This window comes from Poecilia mexicana, unplaced genomic scaffold (genome assembly GCF_051168715.1).
Source record: "Poecilia mexicana isolate PSO_F unplaced genomic scaffold, ASM5116871v1 scaffold_8, whole genome shotgun sequence".
NCBI classification, from domain to species: domain Eukaryota; kingdom Metazoa; phylum Chordata; class Actinopteri; order Cyprinodontiformes; family Poeciliidae; genus Poecilia; species Poecilia mexicana.
The window spans coordinates 14,444,029-14,458,687 of record NW_028263377.1 but is presented as its reverse complement, the minus strand read 5'-3'; the positions used below and the strand labels follow the sequence as shown (position 1 = coordinate 14,458,687).

Sequence of the window (14,659 nt, the reverse complement as noted above, 5' to 3'; positions counted from 1 at the left end):
TTATCACAAATGAATAATCATAACGTCTCTTGAACTGTCTTATAAAATTATTGAAATGCACTCCACATTGTTTCATCGGTTTGCTCAGCAATCAAAACAATCATGAGAATCGTGGGAATCTGCTAGAAGCTCGCTGATTGGCTGGCTCACCTGTCAGTCTTCAGGGTTGTGTGGGTTCCTCTGTTAGTGCTGAATGAGCCTCAGTGTTTGACTCGGTTTGACAAGTTTCCCAGCGACGATCATGGCTGGTTGGTGTGTATAGTTTAGTTGACATATCGGCAAACAGCGCATCCTGGATAAGTTTTAGGTCGACTTGGGATCCGACAGTTTATCAAATGTAGGGACGTAAATGATAAAAAAAAACTCTCCAGCTTTCTGAGATTTGAGATAGCACGTCGAACCTACTCTGTGGTCCATAGAATCAGACGAGAGTGAAGATGAACCGCCTGTCATTTGACGATCCTTCGTTGGATCTGGATCCAACACTGTCTCTTAACGACCCAAGTGAAATTGACACGGCCCTCTTAAGCGACATCGATGGTAAGGAGTTGTACATTTATTTACATGGATACCTGTTAAGTCAGTCATGTTTAAAGAGCTGCAAGAGTAAGCACTGCATGGACTTTTCTCTGCTTTTTCTTTAGTAATGTGTGTTGTGCATTTTGTAACAAACGGCAGAAACAAAGTTAATGGCTCAAACTAGTGTCTTAATAAGACACATAGCTAGAATTAGCTATTTAGCTTTTGAGTTTTCTAAAATGGTTCCCTTTGGTTTTATACGTCAAATTAATAGATTTGTATTGTAAGTGGTTTTCACTATAACTTAAATGTGCACAAATTGGTTATTCTATTGCTAATTTTAGCAAGTGAGGCTAATGTGCTGCTAACGGTTGTGAGTGAGCCCCGCCCCCAGCGTGCCTCGCCGACAGAGGTTACTGTCGTTCATTCCTCCTTCCTGGGTTCAGCTCCCTTAGTTGACCGAATTAACAAGTTTTTACGGTTTGCCCTAATATAATACGACAATTCTGCATTATTACGCCTAGCTGTGTCTTTTAGCTTAAATCCTTGTTAATTATAATACGTTCCACAGTTTGTATTAAGGAGGGGGGAAACTGCTTTTTTTATCAATAATGCAAGATTTTCTGTCTCCTAAAGATTCTCCACCGTTCTTCAACGTGTGTTTTATGAGCACAGCCAACGTGTAGCACGATAAACGGGTGTGGGTAAACAGTATTCGGTCGTGCTCTCCTAAATTTGACCGACTGTAACCCACTGGTGACGCTGCACGATGGTAACCTCCAGTGGAAACCAAGCATCTCTCTCTCTCTCTCTCTGCTCGCTGTCTTGGTCTGATCGGCATAGCAAGTCTGAGAGCCGCGCTCTGATTGGTCAAGAGCGATCACCTCATACACAACAGTGGTTTTTATACATTCAGGCTTCAGCGTTGCACAGCAGACACAACATACATCCGGCAGCGCGTTTCATGGATGCGATCATTCTATGCTTTATCCAGTTAAATGTAGAAGTGGGAAATTATTTTCAGTATTTGCAAAGAACACTTTATCTTTGTCAAGAGAGAGTTCTCAAACTGGTTATACCTTGGAAATCCAATTATCACTAGAAGTTTTGGTATTGACTGTTTTATAAATGAAATGGCAGTGCTTTGGTTAAAAAAAAGCTTAATAAATGCAAACAGCTGGATATATTATGTATTATTAATGCACATTCTTATTTCTGGAATACAAAAATGACTCAAAAGAAAGTTGCAAGTCATCCAGGTTCTCAACCAGCCCCAGACTGATATACTACCACCACTCTGTACGTACCAGTAGATATTCAAATTGCATACCATCATTTAGCAAAGAAAAAGAAACAAGGCAGGATTTTCTCAAAATTTCCACCAGTGTAAAAAAAAAATTTATTAAAGAAAAACACAAATGGATAAAACACGACACAGACAAAGGTGAAGCGCATATTCTTCACCTTCACTTTGGCGTTTAAACAGCTTGAGGCAGAAAGCTGTGCGTCCGTCTGGAAGGTTCTGCTTTTGATGTGGTACTGTTTGCCTGGTAGCAACAGTTCCAGGAAGTTCGTGTGGAGTGTGTGAGGGGTCTCTGGTAATGTTCAGGTCCTGGTTCCTATGGCTACACTGGACCTGATCCAGGACAGAGAGCAGACACACTCCAGATGCCTTTTAAACCTCTGATCTTAGCTGTCACTTTGCCTTTTCACCTTTTTATCACATTTGTATTTCAATTTTTAACAGATCCTTTTTTATCTCTTAATGGAGTAACTATAAGGTTTATTTCTGGTTTATGGGTAACATTCCTAATTATTTCTGTTTTGTTTTGTTTTTTCTGCGCTTCTGCAGACATGCTTCAGCTCATCAACAATCAGGACATGGAGTTTGGAGGACTCTTTGACTCCACTCCCTTCTCAGGGAGCCCTTCCACCCAAGAGATGAATGCCTTGTCCCAGACCATCACCTCTGTTTCTCCTCCTGCCACCGCTCCCACACCTTCATCCACCACCACTTCCTCCATCCTGAGCAGCAACCCCCACTTAGACGCCCTGTTGGGCCCGCCCATCAGCCGCAGCACCTCGGCCCCGGACAAGGCCTTCCAGCCCGCCACCTTCCAGCAGTCTCCCCTGGCTCAGGTAGCCAGCACCGCACAGAGGCAGCAGCAGCAGCCGTCGTCGAGCCAGCAGGCTCAGAGCCTCAGACAGCCCCTCGTGGAGCAGCCCCAGCCGAGCGTCAGCCCGCCTGCCGCCGCGCAGGCAGCAGCGTCGTCCCCTCACGGCTCGCCAGGTCCAAATCCGGCGTTCAGCTCCCCGACACAGACACTCTTCACATCCCCTGCGCCTCAGACTGCGCCTCAGACTGCGCCTCAGACTGCGCCTCAGACTGCGCCTCAGACTGCACCTCAGACTGCACCTCAGACTGCACCTCAGACTGCGCCTCAGCCCCAGGCACAACCGCAGGCCCAGAGCAAGTTTCAGAGCCAAAGTAGCTTTACGGGTAAGTCCTCTGCAGGGTGGCGAACGTGTCGGAAGAGAAAGACGTGTTAGCTCGAAAAGCTGGAAAATCAGAAATTTTTCAGTGCAGTTCCACAATCGTTTTCTCTGTGTGTCACAGACTAATATCCATCACGAATTGACGTTCGCAATGTTTTGACCTTTAATGTGAGTTAAAGAAAAAAAAAAAAGTTGTCCCTATGTCACCGGTGTCTCAGTATGGGCTTATTTGAACGAATGGTGTACGAATTGCTGTGTTAATGGCTCAGACTGACTAGTGTTGTAAAGCTGCTTAATTACATAATAAGCTCTTCGAGTGCTGTCAATTTATCCTCTGCTCATGTCCGCTTAATAGTTTGTGTTCATTTTAATAATGTCCTGTGTCTTCTGCTACAATCATTAATTAGATGTTGAGGTGTGACAACAAAGAAGCCTCTGGATATTGCAACTAATTTCTGTCTAATAGCCCTGGCTAAATAAATGTTGCAAACTATTATCAAAGTTCTGCGTTTGCACAATACCCTCTGCAGATATAGGGTTCAGCAGAGTGCAGTAGCTACTGTGTAGTGTCTTATACGTGCATACGCAATAATTAGTTTAGATTATGCGTAGAAGCAACTCTCCGATTCGCTGAGCTAAGGAGATATTCTGAGGTGTTCACTGGGGTTAGGATGATGTAGTTCTTTTTGTTTTTGTATAGTTCTTTTTTTTATTATTATTGGATTCTTTCCTTTTTTTTTTTTTTTTTATTACCGCATGGCTAAAGTCTCTGACCCAGGTGCGGTTTGGCACATGTAACCATTATCTCAGTTTCACGTGATAAGAGGAGGTATGGAACGACTCACTGAAATTTCTAAATAGGTAAAAGGTTATCTTCAGTCTACACACTTATTAACAAATCGTTTTATGGAATTACAGGCTTAGTTAGAATATTGGGCCCAAAACGGTTTTGCTTCTTGTGTCGCCGCATGAAGTCCTTCATCTGTTCCAATAACCCGATGGCAAGAAATTTGCATTTCTGGCTTATGTCTGAATTACTTTTACGTTTCACGACGTCTAGATTTGGGATTTATGTTGAATCACTTTCTGCGTCCATTTGACTTCTGTTCGCCTTCCAGAGGAAGTGATGATCTAATTGCTAAATAATCAATACCTATTCTGAACAAACTGTTTGAGTGTTTCTCACCTGATATTCAGCTGATGTTTTTCCAACTGCTTTCCACCCCAAATAACGACAGAAAAGTTTTACAGCTGCAGGCAAACCTCTGCTTTCTGCTTGCATATCAGTATTTTTAGACCACCTTCGTCCAGGACTGCTTCAGTTTTTCATGCTTGCTTGCATAATTCTGAAATGACACATTTTTAGAAAACTACAACTTTTTTTTTTTATTTAGACAAGCTTTTTCTTAAATGCACCTCTTATTGTTTTTGTCAGCTTGTTTTTCTAGAACGTTTTATAGCACTTTGTGATTTTTGCCAGTGAAAGGTGCTATATAAATAAAGTTTACTCACTTGCCACCTTTCTTTTAGTGAAATAAAAGATAGGCTTTTTAAAGAAGTGATAAGATAACAAAAGATTATGATAAATACTTTGCAGTCGGTATAAAGACATAAAAGTTTTAGCATTTGAACTGCTTCCATCCACTGATTCTTTTTCACAAAACATTTGCCGCCTTTAGACTTTGCTTGATTGCCAGTGTTGATGTGCCACATGTGCAGCACTTCAGCTGCAATAAAAAAAATACAGCAAATACCCATATTAATTCCTCTGAAAGAAAAAAAATATATATTAAAGTGATGTTTTATCGAGTTTAACCTGCTTGGTTTAACGGCGCTGTCACTCTTTTTGCAGCCGTCAGCCCCAGCAGCGTGAGCCCCCCTGCCACCAGCTTATCGTCCTCGCCTCCCAGCGTCCAGTCGGTGACCATTCAGACCCAGCTTCAAGGCCTGACCACTGTCTCCCCGCTCCTGGCCACCTCAGCTAGCCCTCCAGCACAGACCATCACAACCCAAGTACAACAAGTACCTGTAAGTGTGTGAAACCCTTGATTGCTCCTGGGCTGGATAAAGGATGCCTTCCTTGATGATGGGTCTTTGGTCTGTGTGTGTTTGCATCAGGTGCTGCTGCAGCCCCAGTTCATAAAGGCTGAGTCCGTGCTGCTCACCACTTTAAAGCCTGACCCGTGTATGGTCACAACCATGGCCTCTCCTACGTCCCTAGCGACCACCACCAGCCCGGTTCAGAGCACTGCCCTGCAGGTAGCAGAAGAGGGCAGATGTCAGTGTAAATTGTGAATTTTACATTCGAGAAAACTTTCCTGAGTTCCATCCGTCTTGTAGGCTTTTATGGGTGGGGGTACCATCCTGACCACCGTGCCTGTGATGGTGGACGCGGAAAAGCTTCCCATCAACCGCATCGCCATCGCCGGCAAGCCGTCAGGCCAGCCGCACAAGGGGGAGAAGCGCACGGCTCACAACGCCATCGAGAAGCGCTATCGCTCCTCCATCAACGATAAAATAGTGGAGCTGAAAGACATTGTCGCTGGCACTGAAGCCAAGGTTGGAAACTGTTTATTCTATGCTCTGCTATGCTATGCTGCAATGCTATTTCGTGTTCTTGGTTCTGGTCGTAATGTAATGGCTGCCCGGTGTAGATGCTGTGTTTGATCTTTATTACATCCACTCCGTGTTTTTCCTTCCTCTCCTTTAGCTCAACAAGTCGGCTGTCCTCAGGAAAGCCATCGACTACATCCGCTACCTGCAGCAGACGAACCAGAAGCTCAAACAGGAGAACATGGCTCTGAAAGTAGCAGCTCAGAAGAACAGTGAGCATTTGAGCCCTCATCTTGTCTGTGTTCTTAAGCGCGCCATTAAGCCGGGCTAAAGCCCTCCGAGCTGTTGGTCGACACTCTGACTGTTCTTTCTTTGTGTGTGTGTGTGTGACTTCTTTCTTCTGCCTTCCAAAGAGTCTCTCAAAGACCTGGTTGCCATGGAGGTGGACACTCAGGCAGAAGTGAAGAATGAGCTGCCCACTCCGCCAGCCTCCGACGTCGGCTCCCCGACCTCGTTCCCGCACTGCAGCAGCGACTCAGAGCCCGACAGTCCCATGGGAGAGGACACAAAGGTGTGTGGCGAACATTTAATTTGCCAGGCAGCGGTTTTGAAAGTTGCGAGACAGTCAGTTTTTAAAAAAAAAAATTATGTTAGGTTAAATTTACCCTAATTGTCCTTTTCTGGATCTCCCTTTGCTGCAGTCCCATTTAGGCTTGCTGGACCAGTCTGCAGCAGGTGGCGTAGTCGGAGGCATGCTGGACCGCTCCCGCATGGCGTTGTGCGCTTTTACCTTCTTCTTCCTCTCCCTCAACCCGCTGGCTGCTTTGCTCTGCTCATCCGGCAGCAGCTCTGCAGGAAACACTGCCGACATTACCCCCCATCACGCAGGGAGAAGCGTCTTGGGTGTAGACATTCCAGGTAAACCTGCTGGTTCGTCGTAGCGGTTGTCTACCGGAGTTTTTTTTTTTGCTCGTTACTGAGTGTTTCCATGCTGTCCGTAGCTGAGTCTTGGGGCTGGATGGATTGGATGCTCCCCACCATATTGGTGTGGCTGCTGAACGGTATTCTGGTGTCGGGAGTTCTGATCCGATTGTTGGTTTACGGCGAGCCCGTGACCCGTCCGCACTCGGGATCGTCTGTGCTGTTCTGGAGACACCGCAAACAGGCCGACCTGGACCTGGCCAGAGTAAGATGGTCTGGTTATTAATCAGCCTTTTGAATGATGATTCATCCATGTCTTACATTCTGTCTTCTTTCCCTTCAGGGGGATTTTGCTCAGGCCAGTCATAACCTCCGAACCTGTCTGAAGGCACTGGGTCGCCCCCTGCCCACCTCCCAGTTGGACCTGACCTGCGCGGTGCTCTGGTCCCTGCTGAGGTTCTGCCTGCAGCGCCTCTGGGTCGGCCGCTGGCTCGCCGCAAGGGCTGGAGGTCTGCGCAGCGATCGCCCCCTGCAGGAGGACGCGTGTAAAAGCAGCCGTGATGCCGCCTTGGTTTATCACCGCCTGCACCAGCTTCACATGACAGGTAGATTTAACAGCACAACTTAGCTTATGTTAATCTGATTTGACTTCTTAAAATGAAATCTTTGGTCTATGCTAATATCATATATAACGATAGGAAAAATTGTGGATGTTATGAACCTTTTTTTTTTGTGTGTGTGTGTTTGTGCAGGGAAGCTGAACGGCAGCCACCTGTCGGCAGTCCACATGGCTTTAAGTGCGGTGAACCTGGCAGAATGTGCTGGCTCATGCCTGCCTGTAGCCAGCCTGGCTGAGGTCTACGTCTCTGCAGCGCTACGAGTCAAAGCCAGCCTGCCAAGGATCCTCCATTTTACCTCTGTGAGTCGTCATTTCCACGCTTATATTAATCAGTCAGAAGCCTTCGGTGACTGAAGTCGAGCGAACCTCGCTGAACAAAGCTCCGTCTTCTCTCCCGACCGACAGCGTGTGTTCCTGAGCAGCGCCCGCCAGGCGTGCCTGTCGTCCAGCGGCTGCGTGCCTCCGGCCATGCAGTGGCTCTGTCACCCGCTCGGACACCGCTTCTTCGTGGACGGGGACTGGGCCATTCGCAGCACGCCTAAAGAAAGCATCTACAGCCAGGCCGGAAACACTGGTAGGCCACCAGTTACCTAACGTGGCCTAATTTAGTCCATTGAATTGTTTTTTACTTCCCCTGAAAGCTATTCTAAAATAATTTAAATGGCTTGGCATTCCTACAGTGGACCCTCTGGCCCAGGTGACTCAGGCTTTCAGAGAGCACCTTCTCGAAAAGGCTCTTTACTGCGTCGCCCAGCCGCACGGAGAGAAGAGTCCCAACCAGGCTGACGGGTGAGAAAACACCGGGGGCTTTTAAACATGTCTCTGTTTCTTTTCTTTTCTTTTCTTTTTTTTTTTTTTTTTTTTTTTTGGACCAGTATTTATTTTCTAAAAGACACGAAAAGTTTCCCCGATTGTGAAAAAGTTCCTAATAAATGAGAATGTTGGAGCACTTGTTGACCTTTTGACTGGTCTCTGCTACCAGGGAGTACGCCGACGCCTTGGAGTACCTCCAGCTGCTGATTAGTGCGTCCGACGCCGCCGGTGCAACGTCCCAGTCCTTTGCAATCGGCTCCAACATGGCCACTGTGACCGGTAGGTTCAAAATAATTAGAATATTAAAAGTTTGATCAGAAGTTTTTTGAAAACAATGGTAATTATGACAACTTTTTTCTTTTTCTTTCTGTAAATGATGATGATTGTCATAGTTAAATATTAATTTAGAATATTCACACTTAAAAAAAAAAAAGGAATAAAAAATTCTGGTTAATTTTAACAACATTAATAGTATTAATGAGAATTAAAACAGCATCTTTGTAAATAATAATAATAATAATCTTATCAAATTAAATATTTAAAATACATAAATAAAACACGCCTTTGTAAATAATAATGCTGTAATCATATAATGTTGTACAATAAAAATATAATCGAGTAATTAAACCTGCCTTTATGTTGAACAGAAAATGCATGAAATATAGTAATAGTTATAACAATCGTTATTATTTTATTCTATAGAAGTATCATACTTCCTAATAACTGCACAGTATTTAATCATGTTACAGTTTTGTACAGTAGATTATGCTGTTGTTGTAATTATTAAGCTAGTTTTTTTTTATGTATTGTTTTTAACACTTTTATTGAGGACTTTTATATCCAGTTTCCCCTTTACGGGAAAATAAAGGCTGATTCTGTTCCATTCTGCAATAATTCAAGCAACTGATAAGTCAGAATTACAAATTATAACATTCCTGGAAAATCACGACAGAAAAAATGGCTTTTAATTTAACCTCTTAATGCATTGCTTCATTTTGCCTTTACATGTCCCAGCCGTGTCATTACCTGGGTGTTTTTTACTAAATCAAATAACCAACAAAGTCCATTTATGCTCTTTAGAAATCACGTAGTCTGATTTCCAGTCGACTTTCAGCCCCGCAGCACATCCTTTTGTCTCCACTAATCTAAGCTTAAAAAAAAGAGAAAGAAATTAAAAAAAGAAAAAAAAGGGAACCCGGTAAAATGGAGGCACGCCGAATTGCTTCATTTATCTTCAGCACTGTCAAATCTGTGATCACCTTGAAAGGAGGAAGTGAAGCGAGGCTGTGCCGGGGTTTTTAATCGGAAACTTTTTGTTGGCAGAGCTTCGGGATGCTCTCGGTGTTTTAAAATGTGCTTGTGGAGGTTTGCATGGGTGTGCAGCAGAATATATTACCCTGCTTAAAACTTAAGATCTCGCTGTGGGTGCAAGGTGGGACTCTACCAGAGAGAATGATTCAGGGCTCAGGATATAGATAGCAGCTGTCTTTGTGTATTGTGATGCATGTTAAATGTGGGGGGGGGGGGGAAAGCCAGTGGGGGATTCGAATATTTGCATAATTGCCTGTCTACAGGAGGGTGTCTCATTTTTTTTTTTACTTTTTTTTTTCTTCTCCAATCACTAGGCTGCGACCCCCACTCTAAATGGTGGTCCTCGGTTGCCATAGTGATCATCAATTGGCTTCAAGGAGATGATGCTGCAGCAGAGAGGCTCTATCCGACCGTGGAGCACCTGCCTCGCAGCCTGCAGAACGCAGAGTAAGTTCCCTAACAGCCCCCCCCCCCCACACCCCCTCCCCACACACACACAGTCACACACTTGCACTGCTTTAACCTGTGTCCTTTGTCTGATTTGCCGCTGGTTCTGGCAGGAGTCTTCTGCCCAAAGCGTGCCTCAACACATTCAGGGCAGTCAGAGCTCTGCTGTCCAAGCCAGAAAACTGCCAGCTGAGTCTGAGCCACACTGACAAGGCCAGCGCCCTGCTCCGAGACAGCCTCAACCTGGGACCGCACTGCCACAGCTCCAGCTTGGACAAGGTACGCACATGCTGGAGTCGAGCTGATTTATCTTTTAAAAGCTTACAGTGGAATACAAAAAAAGAACAAAAAAACTGAAGAAAAAAAAAAAAAATCACGATTAGGATATTATTTGCACACAAAAGCCGCAGGATTTTTCCCTGGCCTCAGATCTCCAGATTGCCCCCTGCAGTAGTTCCTCGGTTCCTCTGTGGGGCGCTGCGACGGCCCTCCCTGTGGTTACTACCAGATGGTGATTCTGGTGGATTGGCAGCTCAAAATGAGTGTGCTGTGTTTTTGTGTGTGTGTGCGTATGTGTGTGTGTGTATGTCTATGGCCAGAGCTGCGGTGCATTGTAGTTGCATTGCATGTGTGTCTCCTAAGAGTGCAATGTACCTGCAGTGCAACACAGAGCTGGACCAAGAGCAGCAGAACACACAAACACACAATCACACACACACACTCACAGGATGGAGGAGAAGGGAGGGTTTGTTTCTGCTTTATAAAATCTCTGTAGGTTTTCTTTTCAGTCTACATGTGGAAGGTAAAAACAACCATTAAAAATATGAAATATTTCACATAACACATTTTCATTTTCGTGACGCCAAATCGCATCCTATTTGCGTACTTCAACCAATGCGGTCAATATTTCTACAGGTCGTCGAGTTAATGGTGTGCGACCTCCTGCTGGTTTTGAGGACCAACATCTGGCGCTTGCAGCAGCAGGGGACGAGTCCCACAGGGTCCGGCTTGGCCGGCTCCAGCGGTCCTGCCGGCCTTCATCAGGCGTCGCCACCAGAACTTCAGGGCTTCCAGCAGGACCTCTGCTCCCTGCGCAAGCTGGCACACAGCTTCAGACCCGCAATGCGAAGAGTACGTGCAATTTTTACCCGTGTGTTTTCAGGTGGTTGACAAACTGCTTTAACGGATCGGTTGCTATTCGACCGATAAGACAGGTTGATTTTGGGTTTGGTGAACCATTTCAGGGTTGGTTTGGATCAAAACTCTGCTGAAAGCGACCCATGTTTTTCTTTACTGGTCGAACAGATTATACTAAATGTTCTACAAATTTTAAGATTTCATCATTTTGACACGGTCATTCCTTTGGAAGAGAAACGGGCCCACAGCATCACAGATCCTCCACCGTGCTCATCAGTGAGCATAAGGTGCTTCCTTACATATTTATCCTTTGTTCCACATTAATCCCACCTGATCTTAGTGCCATCTGACCAAAGCTAAAGTCCCACTACAGTTCAGCAAACTCCCACTCTAGTCACTCTGTTTAACTTTAAAACCTTTTTTTTTTTTTTTTTTTTTTTTTTTATTTTGCAGCAATTTTGTTCACCTTTCTGCATAAACGTACTCAACTTGAAGGTTGGATTTTTCAGATTTCATACCCAATAAAAGGCTTTTATAACAACACATAGATACGCTTTGTGTCGTTATAGAATCCATCATAATGGATCCCTAGAAATGGTGAGCACATTGCTGCTTCCTTTAAACACAAACTCATCCATTTTTAAACCGCCATGTTTAAATCGGCAACACCACCCAAAGCAGCTCTGACTGAAGCTGATCGTTCACAGGGAGTCTGTGGAGCAATTCTCAGTCAAAAAATAAAATTCTTCTCACTTCCACTCCTAACACACACACACACACACACACACATACACATAGCCTTAGGCAAGTGTGTGGCAGCATTGTTCACAGAGAGTCTCTCTGAGGTAGAGCTGAGCGTTAGGTGTGAGTCATCGTCTCTCGCTCTTGTTCCTCCTGTTTGGCTCTGATCTCTCTCTGCCCTCTGCTTCTCTCCAGTTGTTCCTTCACGAAGCTACTGCCAGGCTGATGGCGGGGGCCAGTCCCACCAGAACCCATCAGCTGCTGGACCGCTCACTGCGGCGCCGAGCAACACCCGGAGCCAAGACAGGTGCGTTCGTGTCGGTGGAGAGGCTTCAGGGGGGTTTCTAGGCGTCATCTGACCCGTGCAAGTAATCGGGACGCGTCTGGCGAGACGAATGTTTTACGGTCAGAGAATCTGCAGTGTGAGGGTTGGCTCGGTTTATTGTTTTGATAGAAGTCTAAAAGAAAAAGATTTTTTTTTGAGAGACCTAAAAGGGTCTGAATGCAAACATATGTCAGGCTCGGGGTGCTTGAAATCCGTGAAAATGCTTGAATTTCATTTTGGTGTTTTTCAAGGTTTGGAAAGTCTTTGAAGTGCTTGACATTTAAACCTGACAGTTTTGCAATAAAGTTCAATCTAATAGTCGATTAAAAGCCCACATGTGAGAACTGTTGTCTACAGCTGAAACCAGACATGTTCAGACACATAATAAAAGACACAGATGCATTTCTTCTCACGGTCTGTTGAATCAGACGAAACATTTCATGCTTTAGGCCAGTTAGAATTGCCAAAGTTATTTCTATTTACTAAATGCCAGAAAACATAAGAACACTTTTTTTGTGAATTTCTTTGTCTGTTTCTTTATTGACCTGTGTTCCTATGAAGCATTTAATTTGAGCAGGAAGGTCATTTACCTTAACAATACTTTTGTTTGGATTGTTCCAATGTAATCAGTATTTATTATTTCCAATAACTCAACAAGTTATTGATTGTCTTATTTTATAGTTCGGCAAAATTATTCAAATTGGGGGATTTTTTTGTTGTTGTTGCTAAATTAGAATTTTCTTTATAATTTATTGATTACTTAAAACAATTTTTGTAGTTAATTTGTATTGTTTTTATCTCCAAAGTGTAGTGCAAGAAAAGTTAGAAAAATTCCCTCTAAAGTGCTTGAAAAGTCCTTGAATTTTACTGCGAGCTAAGTGAACGTATCCACTTGACATTTATATTTACTACTGTTTGTGTGACATAAAATCACAATAAGAAAGTCAATGTCGTGGTGGTTGTTGGTGGGGGGGGGGGAATAAATAAAAGCACACATAATCCAGATAGTTGACCTGAGCTCCGTAGCTCACCAGACGTTTGGTTTCTCTGTGTGCAGAGGAGTGCGAGGCGCGGCCCGGCCAGCGGGAGCAGGCCGAGGCCGTGATGCTGGCCTGCCGCTACCTTCCTCCCTCGTTCCTGTCGGCGCCGGGCCAGAGGGTGGGCATGCTGGCCGACGCGGCCCGCACCCTGGAGAAGCTCGGCGACAAGCGGACGCTCCACGACTGCCAGCAGATGATCATAAAGCTGGGCAGCGGCACCACCGTCACCAGCAGCTAGAGCGAGGGAGAGGTTGGGGTGAGGGAGGCTTGCACGGACGCCGTGTGTACCGAAACGCCTCCTGCGTACAAACGCGCGCAGGAACAGGTGGAGGAAAAGACCTGCTGCCGCGGAAACCTTCCAGTGTCTTTTGAAATTCACTGGTTGCTCCTCCTCTGCCTACCCGGCCTCACATCTTAAGGCACTTTTAGAGTTCACGCACTCTGTTTCTTTTTAAATTATGAAGTAATGTGAAAAAAAAAGAAAACAAGAAAGAAAAAAAAACAAAAAAAACACAGCATCTTTTTTCCTATCAGGCTGGACTCCCTTGTGAGAATTGATTGCAGTGTCCTACTCTGACCACAGTGAGGAGCCACCACTGGAGATGTTTGCCGTGTAGCTCCTCCCTCTCTCCTCCCTCATCTGGCAGATCTGCACCTTTTTTTTCCCCCCCAAATCGGACGGCCCAGCTTGTGGGGGGTTTTGATGTCTCTTTGATTATGGGGAGGTAAAAAAAAAAAAATTAAATAAAAAGTAACCAAACTCAATGGTTTGATCGTGGACATGCGCGCTGAAAAGCCCCTTCACATACTGTAAAGGTTTGAGGTCATCATCTGGCTCGACCCCTCTCAATCTCCTGTCTGCACTAGGCCTGTGAGGCTGCTCTTAATGGAAAACAACAATAACAATAAGGCTTTATGAAATTATTTTCATAGATATTGTGTATTTGTTTTTTTGCTGTGTACATATTTTACACCATATTTATAATCTGGAGGAACTTTGATTAGGCGTTTCTTTTTTGTTTGTTTTGTTTTCATACGCAGAGTGATAATTGTTTATTTCCTCCCCCTGAATCCATCTTGACTATTCTTAGACCAGGTTTAGTCGAGTCAGGACTGTACCGCATAGATCTGAGCTGGTTGACTCTTTAGGTCTTGGACATTTGTAAACATATGAAAGCAAAAACAGTTTTTCATGACATGGCTTTGACATTTCTGAAGATCATTTGTTGCCCTAAAAAAAAAAAGAAATATTAAACCCCTCCTCCCCATTTGTAACACTATCATACAAGAAAAATATCTTTTTCTCATATTTTAGGTGGACTAGATCATTTTCTGATGATTTTTATTTTTAAAAACTGTAAAAAAGTTTCAACAAAATGTTTGCCATTTAACAGTATCAGTATGTTTTTATTTTATTTTATAGTTGGTCATGTGAAATCCGAAAACTGAGGAGAAAGCTTGTGTAGCAACCTTGTTGGAAGGTATTGTCTTGTAACTGACATTTGTTTTCTTTCCTCTCTTATATTATTTCTCCATATTTACATGTAAATATTAAATCATTTTTTTAAAGAAAACTTACGGCTTTCACATCTTTATTGGTGAATCGTCTTAATTTGAGAATGTAACTAATAGTTTAAGCTTCAATAACTGTTCTGACTGTGGATATGGGTTAAACTGAAGTGACATGCTCGCTTGTGTTTCCTCTTTTGAAGAGTGACCTGTGTTCCTATGTACTTA

General features: G+C 44.2%; 1 protein-coding gene across 1 annotated transcript; it reads left to right on the top strand.

Annotated features, from left to right (window-relative positions):
• Window positions 1-152: 152 nt before the first annotated feature.
• srebf1 (sterol regulatory element binding transcription factor 1) lies at window positions 153-14,496 on the top strand. The gene is made up of 19 exons (XM_014980651.2): window positions 153-540; window positions 2,372-3,019; window positions 4,868-5,043; window positions 5,134-5,274; window positions 5,356-5,574; window positions 5,726-5,840; window positions 5,982-6,139; window positions 6,270-6,486; window positions 6,570-6,754; window positions 6,833-7,094; window positions 7,242-7,408; window positions 7,514-7,682; window positions 7,789-7,897; window positions 8,091-8,200; window positions 9,547-9,679; window positions 9,793-9,958; window positions 10,595-10,810; window positions 11,753-11,864; window positions 12,940-14,496. Exons 1-19 carry the CDS (start codon window positions 438-440, stop codon window positions 13,158-13,160), a joined length of 3,627 nt encoding a protein of 1,208 aa, XP_014836137.2. The 5' UTR covers window positions 153-437; the 3' UTR covers window positions 13,161-14,496.
• The last annotated feature ends 163 nt before the right edge of the window (window positions 14,497-14,659 follow it).